Source organism: Eschrichtius robustus, chromosome 1 (assembly GCF_028021215.1).
Source record: "Eschrichtius robustus isolate mEscRob2 chromosome 1, mEscRob2.pri, whole genome shotgun sequence".
Lineage (NCBI taxonomy): Eukaryota > Metazoa > Chordata > Mammalia > Artiodactyla > Eschrichtiidae > Eschrichtius > Eschrichtius robustus.
This window is the reverse complement of record NC_090824.1, coordinates 4903948-4930703: the sequence shown is the minus strand read 5'-3', so window position 1 is coordinate 4930703 and position 26756 is coordinate 4903948. Positions and strand designations below refer to the sequence as shown.

At 48.6% G+C, this 26756-nt stretch overlaps 2 protein-coding genes across 5 annotated transcripts in view; one reads left to right on the top strand and one right to left on the bottom strand.

Moving 5' to 3' along the window:
- The window catches only part of WARS1 (tryptophanyl-tRNA synthetase 1), a 37448-nt gene extending 24140 nt beyond the window's left edge, over positions 1-13308 (bottom strand). The window contains exons 1-2 of one of the 2 annotated variants that reach the window (XM_068540526.1): positions 13206-13308; positions 7589-7767 (exon numbers count right to left, since the gene is read on the bottom strand). In XM_068540526.1, coding sequence (XP_068396627.1) covers positions 7589-7702 — 114 coding nt within the window. In that variant the 5' untranslated portion in view covers positions 7703-7767; positions 13206-13308. Of the gene's footprint in view, positions 1-7588; positions 7768-12174; positions 12419-13205 lie in introns of those variants that run through there. The other variant, XM_068540516.1, reaches the window with a different exon arrangement.
- Positions 12646-26756, top strand: part of WDR25 (WD repeat domain 25) — a 137496-nt gene continuing 123385 nt past the window's right edge. The window contains exons 1-2 of one of the 3 annotated variants that reach the window (XM_068540486.1): positions 12646-12980; positions 16357-17203. In XM_068540486.1, the coding sequence (XP_068396587.1) occupies positions 16397-17203 (807 nt within the window). In that variant the 5' untranslated portion in view covers positions 12646-12980; positions 16357-16396. Of the gene's footprint in view, positions 12981-13248; positions 13451-16356; positions 17204-26756 lie in introns of those variants that run through there. The other 2 variants (XM_068540505.1, XM_068540495.1) reach the window with 2 other exon arrangements.

Below are 26756 nucleotides of genomic sequence, written 5' to 3'. Positions count from 1 at the left end.
CCTTTATTTTTTTATCTGTTGGTCTAGTGCTACGGATTACTACCACAAACACTATAGGATACGTGTAGCGACACAATTTACACCATTGTTTATGACAGAGTTAACGTGCTAAATGTTAAACACCACCAATGCCAGTGAACATATGGGACAAGCTCCACTAATCAATTACACTGAGCTCTGCATTGGAACTTGTTTTTACAATCCACACAGGTTGAGATGAATATTTATGGAAACTTAAACAACGATGCCACCAAGGACAGCAACAGCAACTCAAGTAGACATTGTGAAAACAGATAAAGGCAAGGAAAAAATATAGACTTTCAGGTCATAAATTAAGGAGGGATTCACTGGGAAACAGTTATACTACAGCATTTTGGAGTCTTATCAAGCTGTCCAAAGTGTCTGCACATTTAGTGTTTTAAAATAAGCATAAGAGAAACAAATGTAAAATGTATCCTTGGGTAAGCTGGAAACCTATTAAAGACCTCCTCTTCCAGGAGCCCACACTAGCCACCCCTGGAAGCCTGGCATTTAAAAAAGCAAACCTAATTAAGCAGATTAGTCATGCTATGCCCTAAAGCTCTATTCCCATAATTGGCCTTGCTGGATTAGATCACAAAGAATATACACAGTCCAATTTGCTTGCCAAGGGAAATACAAACACTTCCATTTAGAGTTTATACATAATGTGCTATAAACTGGGCTTCCCAGTGGAGAAACATCACAGCACCAAACTCCATTCAGAGAGAGCTCCTCCGTCAGGTACGGCACCGGTCCACAGAGGACTGTTACTGTAGGGTGATTTCGCAAGCACAGATTTGTGTTTCAAACTCCGAAACCATCTGGAATTTGTTGTTTAAAACGAGTCAGAGTTGTGGCATCAATGGCCCCATGGATAGACCTCATGCAAGAGACAGGATGTTGGCCTACCTTAGACAGGCAAGCATGTTTTCCTCACCTCATTACGGCAGTGCCTAGGCTGTGCTTGCAGCAGAATAAAGGCTTAGCAAGCATGATCTATCGAGTTATCTATGGGAGAATTAACTACCTTGCTTTGAAGCGCCCTGCAGTCACTACTCTTCAATCACCAGCTGTGTGACATTCATACTCTATGTGGCCTAACTCAGCTTCCAACTAGGTGGCTCTTCGAAAGTCAAACATCTAACGGGGTCCCAGTTCAAGGACCACCTGTTCACTGGAATGGGACCGAAACAGACAAGCAGGCTCGTCTTGTCCGTTTTCTTGTTCTCAATCTAACATGGACCAGGACATTGAAACAGATTTTAAAAGCTGATGTTCTGAAAAAAGCCAGACACGAAAGACTCTATATACACTACCTGATTAAATAAAGTTCCAACACAGGAGGAACTATCCATGGTGGGGGAGGCAGGGTGGAGGCCTCTCTTGGGAGGGTAGAGGCAGGGCCTGAAGCGGCCCGAGGGTGGCTTCTGTGCCGTTTCTCCATCTGGATGCTGGTTACACAGGTGTGGTCATTTTGTGAAAATTCAGTGAGCTGCCTGTTTGTGATCTCCGTATTTTTCTGAACGAATGGTGTATTTCAATTTAAAAAGTTTACTTAAACTAAAAGGAGAAGAAAGGCTCTGTTCTCTATCTTAACTCCTATGATGCAGTGTCACCTCCTGAATCCTGCTCAAACTGTCTCCCGTCAGATCCCCCGGATTCCGACCTACCCGCCAGGAGAAGCTTTGTGAGCTACTGTTTCTGAAAGCAGTGGGTGTTATTCTCTTGGTACACGAAGCAGAAAGAACGCCGAGGACCATGACCTGGACAGACGGCAGACAGCGTGGAGGAAGAGCCTGCGGCACCCTCACTGGACCAGTGATCCCCGAGGGGCTCAGCTATTTCACTTAACGTGAATTTCCAAAACATCAGGGGCTTCTAGTGTGACACATTTCAGGGTCAGATACAAATTTACTCTGTTTAACTCTGGTTTCATCATGTAACCTCTGAGCTCTCTTGCTGTGTCAGCTGACTACGCATTAGTCAAAGACCACCCTCGAAAGAGTTATTCTAAACTGTGTTAACAATGTTCATTGCAGCACTATTTACAAGAGCCAGGACATGGAAGCAACCTAAGTATCCACTGACAGATGAATGGATAAAGAAGATGTGGCACATATATACAATGGAATATTACTCAGACATAAAAAGGAACGAAACTGAGTTATTTGTAATGAGGTGGATGGATCTAGAGTCCGTCATACAGAGTGAAGTAAGTCAGAAAGAGAAGAACAAATACCGTATGATAACGCACATGTATGGAATCTAAAAAAAATGGTACTGATGAACCTAGTGGCAGGGCAGGAATAAAGATGCAGACGTAGAGAATGGACTTGAGGACACGGTGGTGGGGGGGAAGGGGAAGCTGGGACGAAGTGAGAGAGTAGCATTGACATATATACACTACTAAATGCAAAATGGCTAGCTATTGGGAAGCTGCCGCGTGGCACAGGGAGATCAGCTCGGTGCTTTGTGACCACCTAGAGGGGTGGGATAGGGAGGGTGGGAGGGAGATGCAAGAGGGAGGAGATATGGGGATATATGTACATGTATAGCTGATTCACTCTGTTATACAGCAGAAACTAACACACCATTGAAAAGCAATTATACTCCAATCAAGATGTTAAAAAAAAAAACCATGTTAAGTATTGTTTGCTAAAATGCTGAACATAACTGGAGTCACTAAGAGTTACTAACTAAAAGCATTTAGTTTTGGGAGGATTAACCAAGATGGCGGAGTAGAAGGACGTGCTCTCACTCCCTCTTGCGAGAGCACCAGAATCACAACTGGCTGCTGGACGATCATTGACAGGAAGACCCTGGACTTCACCAAGGAGGATACCCCACGTCCAAGGACAGAGGAGAAGCCACAGTGAGACGGTAGGAGGGGCGCAATCAGAGTAAAATCTAATCCCATAACTGCTGGGTGGGTGACTCACAGACTGGCGAACACTTATACCACAGAAGTCCACCCACTGGAGTGAAGCTTCTGAGTCCCACGTCAGGCTTCCCAACCTGGGGGTCTGGCAACGGGAGGAGGAATTCCTAGAGAATCAGACTTTGAAGCCTAGTGGGAATTGACTGCAGGACTTCGACAGGACTGGGGAAAACAGAGACCCCACTCTTGGAGGGCACACACAAAGTAGTGTGCGCATCGGGACCCAGGGGAAGGAGCAGTGACCCTGGGGGAGACTGAACCAGACCTACCTGCTGGTGTTGGGGGGTCTCTTGCAGAGGCGGGGGGTGGCTCTGTTTCACTGTGGGGACAAGGACTCTGGCAGCGGAGGTTCTGGGAAGTGCTCCTTGGCGTGAGCCCTCCCAGAGTCTGCCATTAACCCCACCAAAGAGCCCAGGTAGGCTCCAGTGTTGGGTTGCCTCAGGCAAAACAACCAACAGGGAGGGAACCCAGCCCCACCCATCAACAGTCAAGTGGATTAAAGTTTTACTGAGCTCTGACCGCCACAGCAACAGTCAGCTCTACCCACCACCAGAGCCTCCCATCAAGCCTCTTAGATAGCATCAGAAGGCAGACAGCAGAAGCAAGAAAAACTACAATCCTGCAGCCTGTGGACCAAAAACCACAGCTACAGAAAGATAGACAAGATGAAAAGGCAGAGGGCTATGTACCAGATGAAGGAACAAGAAAAAACCCCAGAAAAACAACTAAATGAAGTGGAGATAGGCAACCTTCCAGAAAAAGAATTCAGAATAATGATAGTGAAGATGATCCAGGACCTCGGAATAAGAATGGAGGCAAAGATTGAGAAGATGCAAGAAATGATTAACAAAGACCTAGAAGAATTAAAGAACAAACAAACAGAGATGACCAATACAATAACTGAAATGAAAACTACACTAGAAGGAATCAATAGCAGAGTAACTGAGTCAGAAGAACGGATAAGTGACCTGGAAGACAGAATGGTGGAATTCACTGCTGCGGAACAGACTAAAGAAAAAAGAATGAGAAGAAATGAAGACAGCCTAAGAGACCTCTGGGACAACATTAAACGCAACAACATTCGCATTATAGGGGTCCCAGAAGGAGAAGAGAGAGAGAAAGGACCAGAGAAAATATTTGAAGAGATTATAGTTGAAAACTTCCCTAACATGGGAAAGGAAATAGCCACCCAAGTCCAGGAAGCGCAGAGAGTCCCATACAGGATAAACCCAAGGAGAAACACACCGAGACACATAGTAATCAAAGTGGCAAAAATTAAAGACAAAGAAAAATTATTGAAAGCAGCAAGGGAAAAACGACAAATAACATACAAGGGAACTCCCATAAGGTTAACAGCTGATTTCTCAGCAGAAACTCTGCAAGCCAGAAGGGAGTGGCATGATATACTTAAAGTGATGAAAGGGAAGAACCTACAACCAAGATTACTCTACCCGGCAAGGATCTCATTTAGATTTGATGGAGAAATCAAAAGCTTTACAGACAAGCAAAAGCTAAGAGAATTCAGCACCACCAAACCAGCTCTACAACAAACGCTAAAGGAACTTCTCTAAGTGGGAAACACAAGAGAAGAAAAGAACCTACAAAAACAAACCCAAAACAATTAAGAAAATGGTCATAGGAACATACATATCGATAATTACCTTAAACGTGAATGGATTAAATGCCCCAACCAAAAGACATAGACTGGCTGAATGGATACAAAAACAAGACCCATATATATGCTGCCTACAAGAGACCCACTTTAGACCTAGGGACACATACAGACTGAAAGTGAGGGGATGGAAAAAGATATTCCATGCAAATGGAAATCAAAAGAAAGCTGGAGTAGCTATACTCATATCAGAGAAAATAGACTTTAAAATAAAGAATGTTACAAGAGACAAGGAAGGACACTACATAATGATCAAGGGATCAATCCAAGAAGAAGATATAACAATTATAAATATATATGCACCCAACATAGGAGCACCTCAATACATAAGGCAACTGCTAACAGCTATAAAAGAGGAAGTTGACAGTAACACAATCATAGTGGGGGACTTTAACACCTCACTTACACCAATGGACAGACCATCCAAAATGAAAATAAATAAGGAAACAGAAGCTTTAAATGACACAATAGACCAGATAGATTTAATTGATATATATAGGACATTCCATCCAAAAACAGCAGATTACACGTTCTTCTCAAGTGCGCACGGAACATTCTCCAGGATAGATCACACCTTGGGTCACAAATCAAGCCTCAGTAAATTTAAGAAAATTAAAAGCATTTATTAACATTATTCGAATTTAACGTTAAATGACAAAAATATCACTGTCAGGTTCCTAAAATGGGTTTATAGAGTAAATGATCAACATTTCGGTCCTTTATTTATTTTAGGTTTTCAGATTTTTTTTTTTTTTTTAAACAACTTAGCCTCATCTATTGAGCCCTACCTGGTGTTGTAAACCCCTTTCTGTGAATAATCAACTCCTTTTTTTGGATATCACTATTTCTTTCTTTTAAAATGTAATGGATTATTTAGGGTCCAAACAGTCAAAGTAAACTACTGGAGTGACTGTGAGACGGTTGATACCATCTGGTGAGAACCTAGGAAGAGATTTTTGAAAAGATGACGACAGGGATTGGAAGTGACAGACGAAGAAGTCATGGACATGAAGAAGCTGGGTGACCGAGAGTGAAAGGAAGTGCTCAGGTGATGGTTACAGACGCAGACCGAATGGTTTGCACTTCTAAAACCCACTGCAGCAACAGCAAAGAGATCTTTAAAAAAGGCACAACCCACGAGGACCAAGGGAACAGGAAGAGGATGACAGCAACAAGATTCAGAAGCTGGAAAGCGGAGGGATGAGTGGTACCTCACTGAACACGGGAGAAGAACAAACGCTAAGACAACACGGGGAACCTGGGCAGTGACTGGACTTACATTGCTGTGGAATCCCAGAGAGGTTTGGGCATTGGCGGCCCTAGATATGCAAAGAAGTGAGGGTGAAAGCGGGCTATAAAACTAGGAGCACTGGCTGAAAGTCTGTCTCAGAAGCAGTTATTGAGATCTCCCCCTAGCCGGTACATCCCCCCCTCCCATCCAGAGGGGGCGGGGGCAGGGGCAGGGGCAGCGCACGGAGAACGGGGCCTTCAGCGAGGGATCCCACAGCCCAGCTCCTCTGCCCCACTCAGCTCACAACGCTGGCGGCCGGACCCGTACCCTCTGGACAGCAAACTGGAGGAGTCCTCTCTGGGGACTCTACAAGCCTCAAAGAAGAGCTCTAAAGGCCCCGACACTGAAGCCTCCCCAAGGCAAGGGAGCGGTGTGGCTGCCACCCAGGGAAGGGAAAGCTACACGACGAGCTCCTCCCAGCTCCGAGCGCTCCCTCTAAAGCGCCACTGCACAGCTGGGCGTCACCAAACACCAGACGACGGCATCTAATACAAAAGGCAGAAGGAACAAAAAGCTAACTTGGAAGAAACTGAGTTTATAAAGGGGGTAGAGAACACTGGAAAAACTATCACCAAGATCTCAGAGACAGAAGGACAGTGTACCTATGAAATAAGAGCAGAGAGCTAGGAGGAAAGGCACGTTCAGAGATCAAACGAGCTCTTGGAAGTCAAAAATGATAGAATAAGTGAAAAACAATAGGAGGGTTAGAAGTTGACGAAACATACCTAAAAGAAGAACAAAAAGAAAAATAAATGAGGAAAATAAGTCAAAAAATAAGAAATTCAGAGGACCAGTCTTTGAATTAAAAAAATACACTAAGAAACAGAAAAAAAAAAAAAAAAACAACCCAGGATAAATCAAAGAAATAATATAATTTCTGAGAATTAAAGTCATGAATTTCTAATTTGAAAGGAACAAACTAAAAGATCCTGCATGCTGCAACTAGGTCCCATGTGCTGTGACTAAGACCTGGCGGGCGCAGCCAAATAAAAAAAATTTAAAAAAAAAAAGAAAAGCCAAGCGGGGGAGTTCCCAAGTGGCCTAGTGGTTAGGATTCTGGGCTTTCACTGCCGTGGCCTGGGTTCAGTCCCTGGCTGGGGAACTGAGATCCTGCAGGCCGCAAGGTGCAGCCAAAAAACCCCAAAATGAAACAAAGAAAAGCCAAGCAAAAAGCAATTAAGACAACTATCAACTCTGGAGAAAACAAAAGTTGGGCAGGAAAGGAGAAGCACTCACGCTATACCCAGTGGGTCAGCTGTCAGCGGCGTTTACATGGAGACTGTGATTGTCTGTGATTGTGAAAGTGCTAATTCCTTGTCGTCCACAGTGAAAGCCCCAAACCTGAACATCTATCAGGAGCAATATAATGTGTGGTTTTGAGAGACGTGGGGGTTACACAGCAAAAGAATCAGCTAAAAGAATTGAAAATCGTTGTTTCTGGGAGCAGGAAACGGAGAGAGGCGGGGTGGACGGCTGCTGTGTTTCCCAGTGGCTTCCCTTTAGACTACACGCATCGATGCCGATAAAGGAGAAAATACATTTAAATTGAGAGCCAAAACACCTCAGGTGGTGAGGGAACGGAATCCTGGTAGCATGACCCTACAGAGGTGGCTTGGACGTGTGTGTGAGTGTGTGTGTGCGTGTAGGACCCAGCTAAATGACATACCTTCGCCGCGTTTCTGGCTTTGAGGGCCCTCACGAGCTCCCCTTGAGCAGCAATGTTCTTGAACAGCTCCAGTGGGGACCCACAGCCCTGCTCACCGTTGGGCACATCTGCCATTTTCCAGGACCTGTGTTCACAGCCGGCTAGGGTGTTGGCAGATTTGCTCAGTGGTCCAGACAAGACTGTGGGGGGAGGAGAGAGAGAGATTAACAAACCATCGCAGCTGTTTTTCCTTTACCGTAGCTAGTTCTTCTTTCCAAAAAGGTTGGAGATGAGTTACAATAAAGGGCATAGATAATATAACATTAATAAAAATATAAGCAGAAATTTGGAGCCATGAAACAGGGGAAAAGAGGAAGAACAAATGCTAATGATGAGGTCGAAAGGAATCGCTGTGATTTACAGACTTAGGGAGGGCAAAGAAAGACCCCTCCTAACCAAGGGCAAGTGTGCATCTGCTGAGGTGCCCCTGTGCCTCAGCCAGTGCCCAGGACACAGGAAGGACTCGTGTCTGCTCAGGCAGCAAATACCAAAGTGCTCTAGTAAACCTAAGTTCACCACAGCTAGAAACATTTGGCAAATGGCTATTTACTCTTTATCTTAATTGCTTTCGGGATGAATTCCCAGGCCTTTGCAGTCATAAGCAACATACCGCTGAACAAATGGCTTCCTTTGCTGGCCAGCTGTTCCGTTCTCAGACGAAGGGAAGTCTGGGTGGAGGCAGGGCCTTATCCCTTTTGGGTTCCAAATGAGCTAAGAATCATATACAGCCTGTCCACTCCACATGCTGCCTTATGTAACTGCAAACCTTTGAAGAAGGTGTCCCTGCACCTCCTATTAGTCATTATTTACTATTAACCTTAGAAAAGGTGGGGCACACGGCAGGCTACCTGAGGCCGCCTTGGGGCCGCGGCTGGCCACAATCAGCCCCTTTTGGGTTGGTCACTTCCCTTTTCTGAGTGTCAGCTTCCTCAGCTATAAAGCAGCACCGTCACGAACTTTGTCACCTACCTCAAGGGCTGTTATGAGAAGAAATGAGAAAAAACGACATGGTAGCATTTTACAAAATGTAAAGCAAGGCACAAACCCATTACAAGTATTATTTGTTAGGGTTCCAGAGCTTGGCTGAACTCCCGTTCCATCTGTAACTTGCTGTTACACCTTGAATGAGGAGGGTGACAGTGCCGGTGAGGCTACACCAGAGCAGCTAACCTCCAGCTCTTAAGTGTCTGGTATTTTCCTCAGCACCTTATACATATTAATTCACTTAAACCTACAGCAATCCTATGGGACAGATTTGTTATCTCTGTTTCGTAGATGAGCAAACTGAGAGGCTAAAACACTTGCGCAAGATAACGCAGCTAGTGAGTGGTCGAGATGAGATACAGACTCAAACAGTTTGACCCCAGAACCTATGCTCTCAAACATTATCCTACGGGCTACTTAACTGTCGTGCGCCTCAGTCTCTCAACTGTAAAATGGGAATAACAATAACAACGCTAACTTGCAGGATTGGTCACGGAATAAGTGTGATAACGCGGGTAAGTAAACAGTGTAGCACAGCATCAGCCACAGAGGAGAGGTTTAATGAATGACTATTTTGTGTCTTTAATCATTAAAAAAATTTTTTCTAGCAGCTCTATGAACAAAACACACAAATTTGAGGGGGTAATTTATTTTTATTCATCCACTTGTTAAATATCTGTTTAAAAAATATGTAAAATTTAAACCAATCTTTATATAAGTCAATGAAACCGTAATACTGAAACCAGGATGGGATAGCAGCCAGTTTCTTTCCCCTCCTTGCTGAGAATCGCCTCAATTCCTGGAAAGGGAGGCCCGTAAAAACGAGAGGGAATGTGGAAGAACCTTCTGACTAGCGCTGGAGAGGAGAAACACTCAGGCCCACATCAAATAACAACCAAAGTGATGAAAATTACTTCTAGCCACAAATGATCAAACATCACGCCCAGATGCTTTACACATGATCCCCAATTCCCCCAACTTTCAAAGCTGGGTGGTACACTATCTGCTCTGCATTAGCGACCAGAGGCTGACGGCTCAGGGAAGTTAGAACCACCCTCTGAGGTTCCATGCCAGAGTAGCCCAACCAGGATCTGATGCCAAAGCCCCCCTCGACCATGTGCTCTCTCAAATGCCAGCTGCTCCCCCTGCCCGGAATGTCTCATACCCTCCTCTGCCCGCTGTCTTACTAATTCAAACCTCGGCTCCTCTTTGCAGCCTTTCCTGACCCCTGCACCCACGGGGCCAAGTTGGTTGCTCTGTCCTTGGTGATCCCTGAGCACTCGTTAGTGAGGTTATCAGAGCACTCACACTGCGTGTAGTTATTTATGAAAATCCATCACACACAGAATGCAAGTACTGGGCTTTATTCTTTCATGTGCTTCTAGTACCTGGTACAGAGTAGCTTATCAACAGACGTTTACTGAATGAATGAATCTCACAGATCATCTAGTTTAATTTTCCCCTTCTGGTTTATATCCTCTTATAATACCTCCGCAGTATTCCAGTTTAAGGTAGATTTCTCCTACCTGGACTTTAGAAGTCCTCTTAGAACGTCCTGACACTGCACTGAGCCTTCCGAGACTTGGGAAGAGCCAGGTTAATCCCACATACCCAGTCTGGTTTCCTCACCCATTGCGAACATCTGCCCACCATCCTGGTCACTCTTTTTGGAATTCCCTTCGGTTTACCCTTGTCCTTCCAAAAATGTGGTGTCCTGCACGGAAGGCAACAAGTGGGTTTTGAAGTCTGCGAGTAGGACCAAAATCAAGCACGGATTAAAATTACCCTTAAAAATTCCTAGGGAAAGTGCCAGGTAGAATGATTCGGTGAGCCCCAGACGGCTCATCTCCCCCTGCAACGGAGCAGATAACTGCAGAGGATCAGCTAGATGAACTGAGCCTGCATTTAGGGTCCCTGTCGTAGGGAAGAACATGTATCTTTAACTCTCAGAATCCCATTTAAGTAAGAAGAGGCACACGGGAATGAAACCTGACTGAGGAGACAGCAGGTGAGGCCTCCCTGGTCTCAGGATCATGAGGCATATACTCACCATGTGGGAATCACCCACACTGTAACCTCGTGTGTGTGCGCATGATGCAACTTCCTGAGAGAGTACAGTGCTTCGGCAGTGATCAGAGACAACGAGAATACAACTATCACTTCCCTCATTTCAGGCATCCATTTAGCCCATTTACGGGCACATATTCTCCTTTTTTCCTCCTATCTAGTCAACATTCTCCTTTATTTCTTTGTTAACTAACTTTTAGAATTTAATTTAGCTTCAGAGGTTTTTAACCCAGAGTTCAGAACCTCTGAAATGGCATCAACAGTTTGCCTGCACCTTGGCACGTTTGCGGTTCTAAGCAGAGTATCCAGGTTTTACTACTTTCTCAAAGGGGTCCGAGATGCCAAGAGACTAAGGACCACTGTCTTCAGTGTTTACTGTGCAAACTGCAAATAGGGCTTTGAATCTTTGTCAAGGAAAATTGCTTTATCTATTTCACAAATACTACAATCTAAAACAAGGAAATGAAGCTATAATCTGTGAAGTAATGTATGATCTCCTCTAGAAAAGGACTGTGAGTGAAAAGAGCAAACCTGCACAGTCCACAGCAGACCAGCACACAGTTAAGGAGAAATCGAAAAGACTCTTAGAAATGAACTCTCCACTCCTCTTTTTAAGGAACTTGAAACTTGTGCTCATTTTGAAAGCTTCCACTGTTCCCAAGGAGCGTACCACAGGCACCTGAAGAAACTGGGTACAGTTTTGGGATGAGGAATGGAAAGAGGAATTACAGAACTGTTTAACAGAACAACAGGACAATTCCTTGGGCCACAGTGAAATCATCTCACAGATAAGATCAGAATACACTGATTCTGCAATTTGGGGGAAGGGTGGCATCATGCACTACAGCCGATTCTGGAGCAGCTGAGAAGAGCAGGGGACCCAGAAGTTCCTGGATGCCTGGAATATTACCAGCAGGTGGGATACCATCTTCCACATCCTGACCCCTGAGTGTGGATGACAATGGCCTTGGACTGTCAAGCTTCCAGAGGACAAGAAAATGATTTCTTACCAGCAAGGAGTCCTTTAACGCTTCAAACCTTGGAACAGATTGAGGTCACTTTTTCTTTTTTAAACACTGAGAGGAAAGCTTACTTTCCCCTCCAAATAATAAAATGAACATTATCTTAAAAGGCAAAGAGGACATTAATTTATATGAAGCCAGGCATAAGCTACTTATGAGTATCACAAGGAGATACTGTGGATAGATATCGACTATTTAAGGAGGCCTCATCAGTGAAAAATAGGATAGCCAACATCAAAGCGCTGAAAGTCAAGCTACGAATCCAAATAGGCAGCTACTCTTCTAGTATCTCCATTCCCTACAGAAGCTGTGAGTCACCTGAACTTTGGGACAATGAGATGAAATAAAATGCACACCACCCTGGTCCTAAGAGATACTGCTCGTCATCCCCTAAGCCAAGGTTTCCAGTACTTTGGGAAAAGGCTGGTAAAAATACTAATAAACTCTAAGCCTAGCAAAGATGGTAATACATACCCAGGTTGCAGGAGATGCTGCAGAGGTGGCCACTGGTCACGCTGGGCAGTTGAGAAGCTGAGACTGCCCAGTGCAGCTCGAGCGCTTCTTTAAGAGTCTTTCCCTTTTTCTTTCAGTTTCCTTTTTAGAAAAGACTCTTCTCTCTCTCTTTTTTTTTTCTTTCCTGTTTACCCCACCCTTTACTACTTGCATGTAGGAGCTTCTTATAAATCACCCAATTTCTCAGAAACACTTGAGCCTCTCGACCAACCTCTTCGATGAGACTGTCCAATCAGGGGTGGGCGGAGGGGAGGATGCGGGTGGAGACCAGGGAAACTCTCTCTCGGGAAGCAAGCCATTAGCTGGTCATTGCATCAGCCACCCCGTATCCCCGGCTGGCCTCCATATAACCTCCCCACCCTCTTCCCGTTCCCTATTCTCAGCATCAGTATGAATAACTGTGTTTGTGTATAGTCTTGGGGCGGGGAGGGGGGGTTGGGGGGGAAGGCGGATGGTAAATTCCTTGCCGCTGCTGTTCACGGAGGCGGCGCAGGGCAGTGGAGAGATCATGAGTTCTGGGGTCAGACCCGGATTTCAATCCCAGTTTGGGCGTCTTCTTGTTACAAGACCTTGCGCAAGTCACATTCCCTCTCCGCTTCATCCTGCGTTTCCTCATTTGTGAAATGGGCATAAAGAAGCCTCGTAACTTTATCGTGGAGGGAACTAAGTCTGATACTACCGGCAAAGCCCCTGTCACATGGCAGACACTCGTTAAAAGTGAGGGCCTCTCCCCTTGGCGAACGAGAAGAGGAGGGAGACGATGAAAGGTCGGTGCCGGTGGCAGTGGGTGACAGGCCGGGTCGGCGGCGCTGGGAGGAAGGGGGCGAGGGGCGCCGTGGCAGCCTCCGCGCACCCCGTGGTGCCAGAACCCGGCGAGCAGCGAGCCGGGCTCTGAGGAGGATACTCCGGGCCTTGGCGTGCAGGCGGCTCCGGGAGGGCCAGGTCATCTGGCGCCGCCGCGGCCTCCCTCCCTCTTTCATCCCTTCACTTACCCGCCCAGCCGGGCCCGTCAGCGCTGCCGGCTCAGCCAAGGGTGGCCTCCTGGGCGTCCGTGGAAACGCCTTCCGGCCGGAACAACTTCCGGCCCGGCTGCGCCATCATTGGCTGTTCGCGCCGCGGGGATCGAACGGAGGCCGCCGCTGATTGGCTGGCGGCCCCGGCGCCGGCGGAACGCGACTGGGTTGCGGGGTGCAGGCGGGACAGCCTCCGGGAGGACCGAGAGCTTCCGGCGCGTGTGGTGAGCGGAGGGCCGGGGGCGGGAGGGGACTGGGCTCTGGCAGTGGCCCGAGCGCTCCACGCCCCTCCGCGCGGGCACTTCACTGCCGCTCGCCTGTCCTGTGTCTCCGGTTACTTCCGAACGCGCAGTGCTCTGGACGATCCTCACCTCTCACTCTTGACAGCCCGGCTAACTCCTTTGCATCCTTCAAAACCCATCTCTGGTCGTATCTTGTTTGTTGCCTTCTTCAGTCTGTGGCCTCCGGCGCAGGATCCGTGTTCTGTGCTTAATCTCTGTCCATAAGACCTAACATAAGGCTTGGCACAGAGTAGGTAATCAGGAGATATTTGTTGAATGAGAATATCCTATTCCTTTTACTTTCTCTGTGCTCCGCCCCACCCCCACCCCGACCAGGTTGCATTTCACAGATATTTCTAGATGCTGGCGATCAAACAGTGAACAAAACACAAAAAGTCCTGCCCTGGTGGAGCAGACATGCTGATGACTGCCAATGCCACTCCCCCCTTTTGTACCCTTATTTCTCCAAAGACCTGACTTTTTCTTCCGGCTGTTCTTCCTGGTTTAATCGCTCCTTCTTTCCATGAAAAAGTTTCCTTTTCTTCCCCCTTTGCCTTAGAAACATAAAAGGCAGCAAACACTTTCCCCCTGAAGTTTATGTTGTTCCCAGTAGCTCACAATCTTCTCTGTTTTCGCCTGTTTTCCTTGAGTCATCCTTGCCTCCTTCTCTCTCACCCCATTTGATCAGTTTTGTTGGTCCGGCCTTCAGTGTTTTTTATCACCTCTGCTCCCTCACCTGCAGAACATCACCTTCTGCCTTAGGCCTGCCTCGGCCTCCCAACGTGAAACTGCATCCCAGGCCCACTACCACGCCTCCTTTTCTTTTCTGTTTTACTTTTCTCCTTAGGATTTCTCACTTCCGGACATGCTCTGTTTCACTCGGTTCTGGTCTGTCTCTCCCCACTGGCATGTGAGCATGGTGAGTGCAGGGCATCGTCGACTGTCTCATTTGCCCTGGTGTTCCTGGTGCCTCGTGTGGGGCTTGGCTAGTAGCCCATGCTCCGTCAGTGTTTGTTGAATGACTGAATGAAATGTACATGAAGCGGATAGGGAGCCCTATCGTCCACCTGCCTGCATTCATTCAGTCCTTGCTGCCTTGCCTTGTAGGAAGTGGGGCTCATGGGCCCCAACCCCACTACTCTCTGATCTTTTGCTGAAGACCTCATCTTTAGTTCTGGTCATTGGCCTCTCCTGTGATTCGACAACTGTGGACAACTGGGTGGGTAGGAATCCATCCCAGTGGCTGCAGACAGGAGCCTTTGTGATGGGAACCTGGTGGGTTCCCTTTGGCAGGATGGAATGCTGTGGTGGGCGGTCCTGTGCATAGGAATTGAGACAGATGCGGTGTCTGATCGGAATGCAGGACCAGACTAAGTAGTGAGAGAAAAGAAATGCCAAATCCTTCGCAGTGCACCCTTCCCTTAGTTTATAATTAGTCCATTATATTATATTAGTTCCGTTTGAGATGGGCTGGCTTGTTGTGGAAGTTTTATTTAGGTAATGGCTCTGTGTGTGGAAGGTGTTACCTGCCTGGATTGGGCTACAGGTGGGGGTGGGATTTTTGGAGGAGGCAGGCAACAGACATTTTTTGAATGATGACATAACTTGTTTGGTACCCTTTATGGGAAAGGCATGGAAGGGGTGGGATGGTTGATTCCAGGGGACATGAAACCCACTGCCCAGGGGAAGACGTGGGTGATAGGCTGTCTGGAATGGCGTAACCGAGGACCCCCAGGGAATCTTCAGGTCTCACCTGACCCCACGTGTGGGAAGAGGAGCTCAGGATGGTTTATTAAGGTAGGGGACGCAGGCTTTCCCGGAAGTGGCCCGTTGCCTGAGCTCTCAGTGCTGCTCCACCACGCCCTCTGCTGTCCTGGATGTGTGCAGCATCGTTGTTTTCCTCTTGATTACCTGCTTCACGTTAACTGCACAGAATTGAATTCCGGGAGGAGGTACTTCTTTGTAGAGACTAGTTGGCTACAACTGGTTGTGTATGATGGTTCAGAATTCCAGGAAGAGTTTTTTAGAAAGGGGAAATGGACTGTTGTGTGAGGCTGTGTGTTTGGAGTGAAACTGGCGGATCCACCCCATGCCTCAGGCACCTCTCCGCCTTGTGTTGCCAGTCTATCTCTCCGACTGGCTTGTAGTTGAGATGGGATATCTGGGGAAGAGCGTTCTAGGCAGAATAAAAGGAAGGACTGGAGCATAGGGGGAGGACAAAGGTGAGGGCAGCGTGCTTTTAGCACGTGGTGGGTCCTGATCATCTTTGCATTTCAGTATTTTCAGAACTAACCTCATTCGCGTTGATGAGTGTACGCTCTTCTTGTTTGCTGCTCATAAACAGTGCTGCAGGCTCTCTGTACACCTATCTTTGCAAACACGTGCTAGTGTTTGTGTAGGACAGAGTTCTAAAGTGGGTTGTGGCAGTAAAAGTGTTTAAATTTACAATAGATCCTGCCCAAATCGCCCTTCCAAAAGGCCTCTTTAAAACCATGAGTCTTTCTGTCCAGGCATCCTGTCTCCCATTTAGTCAGGTCCTCTTTTATGTCTTTACATTTTTAGTTTTCTTTGTATAGGTCTTACTATTTTGTTGTTGTTAAATTTTTTTTTTTTTTTTGGCCGCACAGCATGTGGGGGGATCCCCGACCAGGGATCGAACCCGCACCCCCTGCAGTGGAAGCACGGAGTCTTAACCACTGGACCCCCAGGGAAGTCCCAAGGCCTCATTTTTAATGTGTTTATTCTTATGGGTTTTTCAGTCTTGGATTTGTTCTGTGGCGTGTTTGCTTTTGGCACGAGGTAGGAAACATTCTGCCATGCACATCTTCTGACACTTTGTTTGGCCTTAGGTAGTTTGCCCTTGACGGACAAGGAGAAACTGTGTCTTCAATGGCTTCGCTGGTGGCTTATGATGACTCGGACTCAGAGGCTGAGACTGAGCCTGCGGGCAGTTTTAATCCTGCCGGCCAGATGAAAGACGCTTCCGATGCCGTGAGACCTCCTGGGCGGGATTTTGCCTCGGAAGTCCTGGATGCGAAGGACGGGGGAGCACTGCCCGCAAAGCATGGCTCTTGTGAAGACGCAGCCGGCTGTCGTCTCCCTCTGGCTCGGCTCTGGAGCAGTGACTCAGGATCTTGCCCCAACCAGAGGCTGCAGTGGCCCAGGACAGAGCCTGAGGTCACCTTCCCCACCAGCCAGCCTGTTCGTCCTTCCCTGTGGACCAGCCATGCTCCAGCTGGCCACGTGCCCCTGGCAGCTGCCCGCCTGAAGCAGGTGAAACTCTCCTGGGGAACTTCTGGCTCCCCTGAGCCATCTTTCTGTGCCCGAACTGGATCTGAAGCCCCAGGTGAGAACGGCAGCTCTCTTCCGAGGCAGCGGTGTGCTCACGGTGTTGTGCCCTATACCCCGAAAAGACTAAGACAGTTGCAGGCATTAAGCACGGAAACGGGCAAGAGTAAAGACATGGAGCCCCAGGGTCCCTGTGCCCGGCGCGCCCCAGCCCCTCTCTGTGTGGCGCCCCAAGTGTCCGAGTTTATTCAGCCGTATTTGGACAGTCAGTATAAGGAAACCAAGATTCCCAGGAAGGTACTCTTCCATCTGAGAGGCCACCGGGGCCCCGTCAACAACATTCAGTGGTGTCCAGTCTCTTCCAGGAGCCACATGCTTCTCTCAACGTCTATGGATAAAACCTTCAAGGTAAGACTTGAGTGAAATTGCTCTTTTCAACTGCTCTTAGGAATAAACTGCTGGGCTGTTTTGTTCTTCAAAACGGTGAGGTCGGGCCTGGTTACAGGCTGAGCGCTTCTTTTTGGGCATTTCTGGAGTTCTCGTTGCCTTTGGGAGAGGGTTTTCGGTGGCCCACCTGGACGGCTGGTGCATTCTGTCCCATCGCCGCCCCCCTCCCCCAAGGCGGCCTTGCCCAGGCCACCAGAGGAGGCTAGTCCTGCCCCCTCCTGGGGGCGCCAGGGTCACCCAGACACACTCACGCCCCCGGAGGATGAGGTCGCTGAGTGAGAGGGAGCAGAGGAGGAAGAAAGGCCCAGGCCAGGCCCCAGGACCTTGGGGACATCCACTGTGACCCCCACTGAGTGCTGAACGACGTTAGCTCTGTACCAGGTGCTGTGCTGGATGCAGGGGGTGTGAAGGTCGCTGAGCTGACCCTGGCTTCCAGGCTGGCACAGTGGGCTAGGGGCCATGGACTAGCGGAGAGGCGCTCACAAGCCTGCGTCGGGGCTGTGAGGATGGGGCCCCAGGGGGTTCCATGGGGGCTGCGGGCACCCAGGGGAGGGCAGCAGCTCGGCTGGAGAGGGTTTGGTGAAGGCTTCCAGGAGGGAAGTTTCACTTGGTGAAGGGGGTGGGCTGGGGCGGAAGGGCATTCTTGGCTCTAAGCATGGGCGGCTATGAGGCGCCCATGATGGGGAAGAAGGCAGGGTCAGAGCGGGGAGGGCTTTGGATGCCCTGCTGGGGACTTCCGGTTTACGCAGAAACTTTTTTCGTTGTTATTTATTTATTGTAAAAGCTCCTGAGGTAAGGCACACTTGTAAGCAGTGCCCATGCGGACAGGTAGGTAGTGTGACAGGTGTGTCACACCTGCCTGGAACCTGCCCTCCCGCCCCCCCCCTCCCCCCCCAGACTGTCCTCTGTCCCCCTCCTCACCTCCTCGGCCCCTAGCAAAGCCCAGTACATAGTTGGTGCCAAATACACATGAGCCAAACAAAAGCTTCCTGGAAAGAAAGTAGCTTTGGAGTTGCAGGGACGTGGCTTCGGATGCAGCTTTGCTGTGGCTGGTCAGCTGCCCAAGCTGCCCCCTCCGAGTCTGGGGTCTCATCTGTGAAGGGCCTGGTTGTACCTGGGTCATGGGACTGTGTGACGAAAACGCTCCCAAAGCCCCTGGCGCAGAGGCAGGAGCCCCATAGGTGCTCAATAGATGTCGGCTTCCCCGCCTGTTTTCCTCATGGTTCTGGATCCTGCCTGCCCAGGACACTGTATTTGCACGTTTCATTTTGAGCTTTTTTTCCCAGGAGGCAATTTTGGAAGCTAAGAAAGGAAGCCCAAGTACAGTGAAGTTTTGGACACGACCTCTGTCAATGAGTGTCATTTTAGGTGGCACGTTTGAGTCCTGGAATGACGTGTCTGTGTTCTTGTCTGCGAGGCTGACGGAGTTCTTTGGGGACAGTGTCGTGTCCTGTCTGCAGTCTGGAGCCCCAGGGTTTACATGCACATCTTTGTTGCTTTTTCCGCGAGTTCGGGGGCCCTGTGGTCAGCTCAGGAGGCTCTTGGCGTCCCTGGTGTGCGTTGTCACGTGCTTGGACCCATCCCCCAGGCCTGGGGCTTCTTGGCCCTCCCTCCCGAGAGCCTGCACCTGTCCCTTTGGTCAGGAGCCTGTCTGGAGAGTTCCTGGTGGGCAGTGTCTGGCTGGCCCCTGGGGTTAGAATGATCTGGGCTCAAGGGCTGGCTCCATCCCCAACAGCTTCGTGATCTTGGGCAAGGCACTTGACCTCTTTGAGCCTCTTTCCTCTCGATGAGACAAGCTTGTGAGACCTACGGCTGGGGCTTCTCAGGTGGGACACACGCCCAGGTGCTGTGTCTAAAGCCCCCAGTCTGACGCCGGGCCCGTGGTGGGGTGGAGTTCTGTGGAGAGTGGCATGGTTACAGGTGGGCCACCTGAAGGGCGTGGGCAGCCCCTTCCTAGGACGCGGGGGGCGGGGCCAGTCTGCCAGACACGGGCAGCCCAGGCTTTTGTGTGTGTGTGTGTGTGTGTGTAGTGTGTGATGTGTGTGTATGTGTGTATAGTATGTGGCGTGGTATGTGTGTGTGTGCACGAACATGCAGGTATTTAAATTTTTTCTTTTCTTTTTTTTTAATTTTTGAATTTTATTTAATTTATTTTTTTATACAGCAGGTTCTTATTAGTCATCCATTTTATACACATTAGTGTATACGTGTCCATCCCAATCTCCCCATTCATCCCCCCCCCCGCCCCCGCCGCCCCGCGGCTTTCCCCCCTTGGTGTCCATACGTTTGTTCTCTGCGTCTGTCTCCGTTTCTGCCCTGCAATCCGGTTCATCTGTACCATTTTTCTAGGCTCCACATATATGCGTTAACATGCGATCTTTGTTGAGGAGGAGGCAAGCTTGCCGGGGGCCTCAGAGGACAGGCTGGGTCGCTGTGGGCAGAGCTGGGTGGAGGGATGTGTGCGCTGCCCACCCGCCCTCGGGGCTGTGTCTCCTGGTGGGGAACGGCGGGCCTGGAGCCCTGTGGGGACCGGTCTGCACCCGGCCTCAGTAAGGTGCTCTGCGGGCCCTGCTCCGGTCACTTTTGCCCAGGAAGTTTAGATTTCCTGAGCAGGGGCATCCCATGAGAGTTTTGGAACAGAGAACGTCTGAGTGACGCCGCTGACCCGGGGCGTTGTGTTTGTTCGGCCGTGTAGCGGGTGTTCGCGTAGAGATGAGCGCGCGGGCTGTGTGCTGGGGAGGCGGGGAGGCCGCGCGGAGGGCACCTGGGAGCAGCCAACCCGCTGTGACAGCTCATGACCAGAAGAGGGCGCAGTTGGTCCACCTTGGGACGGCTGCTCGTTCAGAGGGACTCTCTGTTACAGGAAAGCAGCCCTGCTTGGGGCAATTCCCTGAGGCCTCCCCTGGCCCTGGGGCTGCCATGGGCGGGGCCTGGCACGGCTGCGTCGCCCATCTGTCCCGAGGACGGTGGTGTGTGCTGCAGGCAATGACGCGGGCACTGGCTCCTTGCTTGGCCTGGCACCCTCCAGGGAGCCCTGCCCCCCCGCGCTGTCCGTCTCTCATGGTGGGGCTGCAGAGTGGCGTTGGGGGTGGCCCCAGGGGCAGAGTGTGGCCGCCGTCATGGCTGCTGGGGTCCGCATCTCCTGACCATCTTCTTACTGTGGGTGTCTCGAAAATCAGGGCGTTTACAATCCATAGATGCAAATAGTCTGGCCAGGGTCCTCTCTGCTTTATGATGTTTGACAGTTTTCAGTGACAGAGTTATTTGGCATATCGATGTTAAGCAACTTTTCAGTGTGAAGACCTTGAGGCAGGGCTGGAGGAGCCAGGATGGGAAGATGGATGGAGAGCAGCTGGGGGCCAGGGGCTGGAAGCCGGGGAGGGAAGTCCCAGCTGGGGCCTTGGAAGTGCTGGGCCCTCAGGGTTGTGTGTGTACCGGTGGGCAGCTGGCAGCCCTGGGCAGGATGGTGTGCTTTTCCCTCCCTGGTGTCGGAAGGTGGGCCGCGTGGGTGTCCTTGTGGTCTGGTAGGAGCTGGAGGGTTGCTTGGGAGGCATTGTGTGGATGCTTCGTCTGGGGTGGGGACAGGACCGTGGGCGCAGGCAGGAGTCCTGGCTTGCTGCAGCCCAGTCCTGGGTGGAGAGCAGATGCTGGGTGAGTAGGGAATGAGCTAGAAGAGGTGGGTGCGACAGGGCATGCCCCCCCCACCCCGGGCCATTCTGTGCTCCCTTTGGAGGGTACCTTCCCCTTGTCTTTCGGTTAAAGTCTACCAGAGTGCCTTCTTGCCCCCACCTTGGTCAGGAAGGAGGGGAGAGCTTGGGGGCTGGGGTGACAGGACTTCAATTTGAATCCTCCCTCTGCTGCTGACTGGCTGTGTGATATCAGGCAAGTTACTTCACTTCTCTGAGCCTCAACCTGTGTTATGTAAAGTAGAGGTAGTAATGCATAGCTTGCTGGGTTTTCATGAAAAATAAATGATACTAGTTATGAATTACCTGGTGTGGCTCCTGGCACATAGTAGGCACTTACTGCGTGCTCCCTCTCTTGCTCTCCCTGGGAATTTTCACCCTTCCTTAACCACGGGGTGGTATCTCTTTCTACCTGCATTGCCATGGAACCACGTCTGCTTGTAGATTTTAAACCTCTTGAGCATGGGAACTGTACCAAATCCACTTTTATATTCCCCATAGCACCTGGCACAACGTTTTGTACATGTTAAGTGATCAATAAAGATTAAAAAATTATTTTGGATTTTACTTCCAGCCTTTGGGAAAGGATTGTCTTTGAAGTGCATAAATGCTCTTTGCCACTAGGGGGCACAGTAAGACAGTATAAGCTGCTCACCCAAGCTTCTAGAACGTGGAAGAATCCTTGATTCAAGGTAACATTTACTGAAATACGATTTCTTTTCTGATCAGGAGAAAAACAACACAATCCAGCTGATTAATCTAAAGAACGTGGAGTGCCAGTTCCTTCATTTCCTTAAAATGCAGCTTTGGAATTCATAAATTTCAATTGGGCACATTACAGCAGAAAGATACTTATTTTAATATGTTCTAAATGTTCTGTGAGCAGTAAATTATGGTTATATTAGTTTTGAAAAATTTACAGCTAGAGAAATTAAGTAAAACAAAACAATGACTCATAATTCCGCATCGATGCTCTGTTTTCTTTCCTGCCCGTCCCTCCCTGGCCCTGTCTGTACCGTGCATCTGTTCCCGTAGTTGTAATCCCAGCACGAATACCCTGCTGTACACTCTTTTCATTTCCCCGCTTCTTCACTTGGCTCAACATGCTTGAATACCCATTCCACGTAAAGGTAGAATTCAGACTTTGAGGCCCTTTTTGAAGGAAAAAGCACAAACAAAACGTATCCTGCTTTGGCCAAACACGGGCAGCCCTGATTGTCAGCCCCGTGTGCAGAGCCCTCTGCCAGGTACTGAGAAGGCTCCCAGAGGCATACGGCATGTTTCTTGCTGCCAGGGACCGACTTTGAAGGTGCAGAAAACTCGAAGAATGAAGGAGAAAACAGAAATCACTGACAATCCTCACCCCGAGCCAGCAGCTCATTAACACAGGGACCTCCCCTGGTCAGGACCAGCGCATCCCTCTACGTGTACGTTTATTTACGGAATCGGTCTAGCGCTGCAGAGTGTGTGCGGTTTTGATTGTGCGCTTCCCCACCCCCATCTTTTGTACTGTTTGTAAGGGGCATTTTTCTACCTCATTAAAAACTTTCCCCAAACATATTTTTCTCACTCTCTCAGATTCCAAACTTTGCTTGGTCATTTCCATGTTGTGTCCTATTGTTTCCTGCTTTTGTTTTTCAAATAGTCAGTACTGCAGTGAACATGGCTGTACATAAATGTCTTTTTGCTGCTTTAATGCAGTTAAGGAGCGCTTTGATTTGAACCCAAGCTTTAGCTAAAGCCTTTGGGTGTGGTGAGTAGAACCTGATTAGATTGGCCAACCTCCGTCAGTGCCATTGTTATATGAGACTCCTGGGTTGCCATTTCATATCTGTTGCTTGGTAGCTGTGTGACTTTGGGAAAATCACCTAGCCTCTCTGATCCCACATTTTTCTTACTGGTAAAATGGGGATAATGGCTACCTGTTAGGGTTGTTGCTGTGGAAAAGAAATGAGAAGATGCAGCCCAGTGCCTAGCAGTGGGAGGGGCTGAAGAAACAGGTTCCCGACTCCCCTGCATCTGGATCTATTAATTAAAAACAACTGGATGAAAGACAAGTCACCCAGAATCCTCCGACTTCATGTAACTCTTGTTCTTGTGAATCTTTTCATAATCTGTCTATAGCTATATATTTTTCAAGAGTTTCAGTGTTACTGTTCCTGAGATGGATACTTTTAAAATTTAGAAAGTTTTTGAGATTGTCTGTACCAAGCCATTTACCCGCTCCGTTTTCATGCACTGCGCGCTTGGAAGTTTATATTGGAGGGCTGGGTCCATGTCTCCAAACTGATCGTGTTCAATTGTGATGGAAGAGAATGGCCCCGGCAACGTTTGCCAGTTTTCAGAGTGTTTTTGTGTCTGGGCCTCTGGCGGTGCTGGGGGCAGTGATTTCACACCGGAAGAGACCCAGGAGAGTCAGTGCCCTGTAGGGCAGGTGTGCCGCCAGGTGGGCCTCGGGTCCCCTTCTTATGTACGTTGTCCTGGAGACTGTGACCTCTGCCTGTGATATAGATGAGAGGATGGGGAGAGCCAACCATCTCGGAGCGCCCACCACCTGCTAGGCACACCCCTAAAACACCCCATCTCGTCTTCATAACAGGCGTACAAGGCAAGTGCTGTTATTATTCCCATTTTACAGATGAGGAAATCGAGGCACAGAGGGTTAAGGGATTTGTCCACGGTGACACAGCTGGTAAACGGTAGAGGCAACTGGCTGTCAGGCTCCAGAGCCTGAGCAACAAAAGCTAGAAGACCCATTCTACTCCTCTGCCTCTGAGAATAAAGGATGGAAAAGCATATCCCCTCACCTGGGTGGTGCCCAAGCACTGCCCAGCTTCAAAGCCTTGTGGTTCTTGTAAGGGGCATCAGGAGATGAGGTGATTTCCGTGGTGGTTTGGATTTGCATTTTTATGTATTACAGGGTCCCGTTGATTTATCATTGTTAGCGTATCAGATTATGTTAGGGTATCTTAGATGTGCTTTGTAGAAAGTAATATGTCTCAGATTCAAAGACAAGGAATTTATGGATTCAAGTGCCAGAGTGAGGGTTTATTTCATTTTTGAAAGAATTATTCGTGATGGATTTTACAAAATGAGATTGAGAAATGATGTGATGTGTAGAGTGAGGAGTCGTGGAGCATTATGCAGATGATTGGCAATTTATTCCAAGCACGAGGCAAATCTATTGGAAATGAGAGCCGCACAGCTGGGGAGGAGGGTTGGGTTGTGGTGGTGGGCGTTTGGTATTTGGGGAGTGAATGATTAACAGTGCATCGAGGGTAATTAGGTGAAGGCGAGGAGAGAATGGGTGGTGTGTGGGCGCGTGCGCGCGCGCGTGTGCGCGCATGTGTGTGCACGCAGAGATCATCTGGTTCCATGTGTGCACGCAGAGATCATTTGGTTCCATCTGCATTTGACAGAAGCCCAGAGAGGGGAAGACACTTGCCCAAGGGCACGCAGGGAGGTCAGGTGTAGGAAGTGTTCGGCTGCTTCCCTCTCTGCACCCTATGTTTGCTCCTCTCCGTTCCCATCCTTTGAGGGTTTTCCTTCCAGGGAAAGTTCACGATCATCTGAATGGTAACAGACCGGGGAGTGAGGGCTTTAGGCTGGTCGACAGCAGGGCTGTCAAGCCTCCGGGAGGAGCTGTGAGATCCTGGGTTGGAACCTTCTCCTGGTGGGAAGTGAAGTTTTGACACTCCTCTCCCCCATATGAAAGCTGCGACGTTTCTGAGGCCAACAAATGAGACATTTCCCACTTCTCCCTTGCTTGCCAGAAGGGCCTTGTAAGCTTGTGACTTACAGGAAAAACCCTTGGTTGAAAGAGGGATAAGAGAGGAAAGTGTGGCAGAACCCAAGCTGTGTTTTCTTTCTGTCTTTTGAAAACTTCATTCGGTTTAACTTAAACAGTTCAGTGTCCCCAGTGCCAGATGCTGATGGGGAGAAAACAGTGCAGTGTGAAGGTGCAGACTCTGTTCTCCAGGAACCGGCCTCATCCAGTCTCATCCTGTGTCATTAAGGGAAGAATAGAGCAATTTGGGAAAATGCTTTTAATGTAATTGAAAAATGCAGATTGCAAAATTGGCACACTTAAGAGTTGAGACAGTCTAGTAAATTACTTCTTGCTGCTTTTAAAACTTGGACACAGAAGACTCTTAAAGGCCCCTCTCTAGTGCCCAGTGATGGCTTTGTCCTTCTTTTTTTAAAAAAAAAGGCAGAAAATTAAAGATGGTTACCATAGACCCTCCACTCAAACATACGGACTATGAACATTTTGCAAGGAGCGTTTCCTTCCATTCTTTTTTCCCATGTGCATCAACTGATTTTAATCATACCCTACGTACTTTATTTTTGTAACCAGCATTAAAAAATTTCACGGTGGTCATTTCCTCTCCCAACTGTGAGTATTTTTATCCCTTAAAAGAAGGAGTGGGTAAATCTCTCCAACTTCTTAGCCTTTTCTCCCGGCTTCTGCTGTTTGTAGTCTGGCGTCTCTCCCAGACGGACACGGCTCTAGCAAAGACCCCACGAACTGGGGGGGGTGGAGCAGGATGCAGGGGCCAGAGCAGTTGAGTGAGGCCGCGGTGTCAGCCCAGCATCCCTGGAAGCCTGCCTTCACATAGCTTCCCTTTGGCAAGCTTCCTGAAGTTTCTTTACTCGACAAGAAAAAAGAGAGCATGCTTCAGCCCCCCTCACAAGATACTGTGACCCAGAATGAAACGGAGGAGGTGCAGGAGGGCTTTGGAAACCTAGCACCGGGGCGGCTGTAGCTCTGCTTTGCCAGGGGTCTTGGAGCCGGTCCAGGGCTGTCTTTCCTCACGAGGAGTGAGGTGTGGGGACCTTGGCCCCTCCCAGGGAACGGGGGCCACAGGGAGATGGGCAACACCCCCCGTCTATTGCCGGTCAAGGGCGTTGACTCTGGGACTGATTAGTTAGATGATCTGCGTGTCCCTGGATTGAGCTTCTAATTTTTCTTATCTAGTTTTCTGTTGCTTTGCCTTTCTGTTTTATTTTTCTGGGGAATTTCCTCCTTTATCTTTCAATCCTTTTTTCCTGGGATTTTGTTATTTCTGATGTCCTATGCTTAAACTTTTCTACTAAAGTATAACATATATTCAGAAAAGTATTCAGTTCTATCATATTTTTACATTCCAAGAGCTGTTTCTTATTTTCTGAATGTTCCTTTTAAAAGATATTTATAGTGTATTATTTTTATTGCATATTTACAAGGTCTTTTCTTAGCTCTCTGAGTTCTTTGAAAGTTTTCCCATGTTTTCTGAAATGTTTCTGTCTCTTTTCAGCTCCTTTTGTCTTTTTGTTTTGGTGTCTGTGTTTCACGTTAGAGATTTTCTGCTGCTCATTCTGATTGAGGAGGGAGACACGAAAAAGCTGATGTGACCATAGGCTCTGTGTGTGTGTGTGCGTGCGTGTGTGTGTGTGTGTGTGTGTGGCTTGTCCACAGTGACGTTGTTACAGAGTGAGGAGGTAAGCTGGACCCCCAAATGTGAACATCTCTGATTATTTTCTCTCAGCCTAGTTAGTTTCCCAGAGAGGAACCTTCCACTCCCTGGGGTGCGCTCAGCCCTGCTGCTTGCATTCTGGCATCTGAGTGGGAAAGAGGGCTGGGGTCTTTGTTTAGTATGCAAACTTCACTCTCCGTGCTGTCGTCCAGCTGGTTTTTTCACTCACGTGTGGTGCACATCTTTCCCTCTCAGTGCCCAGGTCTACTTCATTCTTTCTTTTTTTTCTTTTAATTGGGGTATAGTTGCTTTACAATATTGTGTTAGTTTCTGCTGTACAGTGAAGTGAATCAGCTGTATGTATACATATAT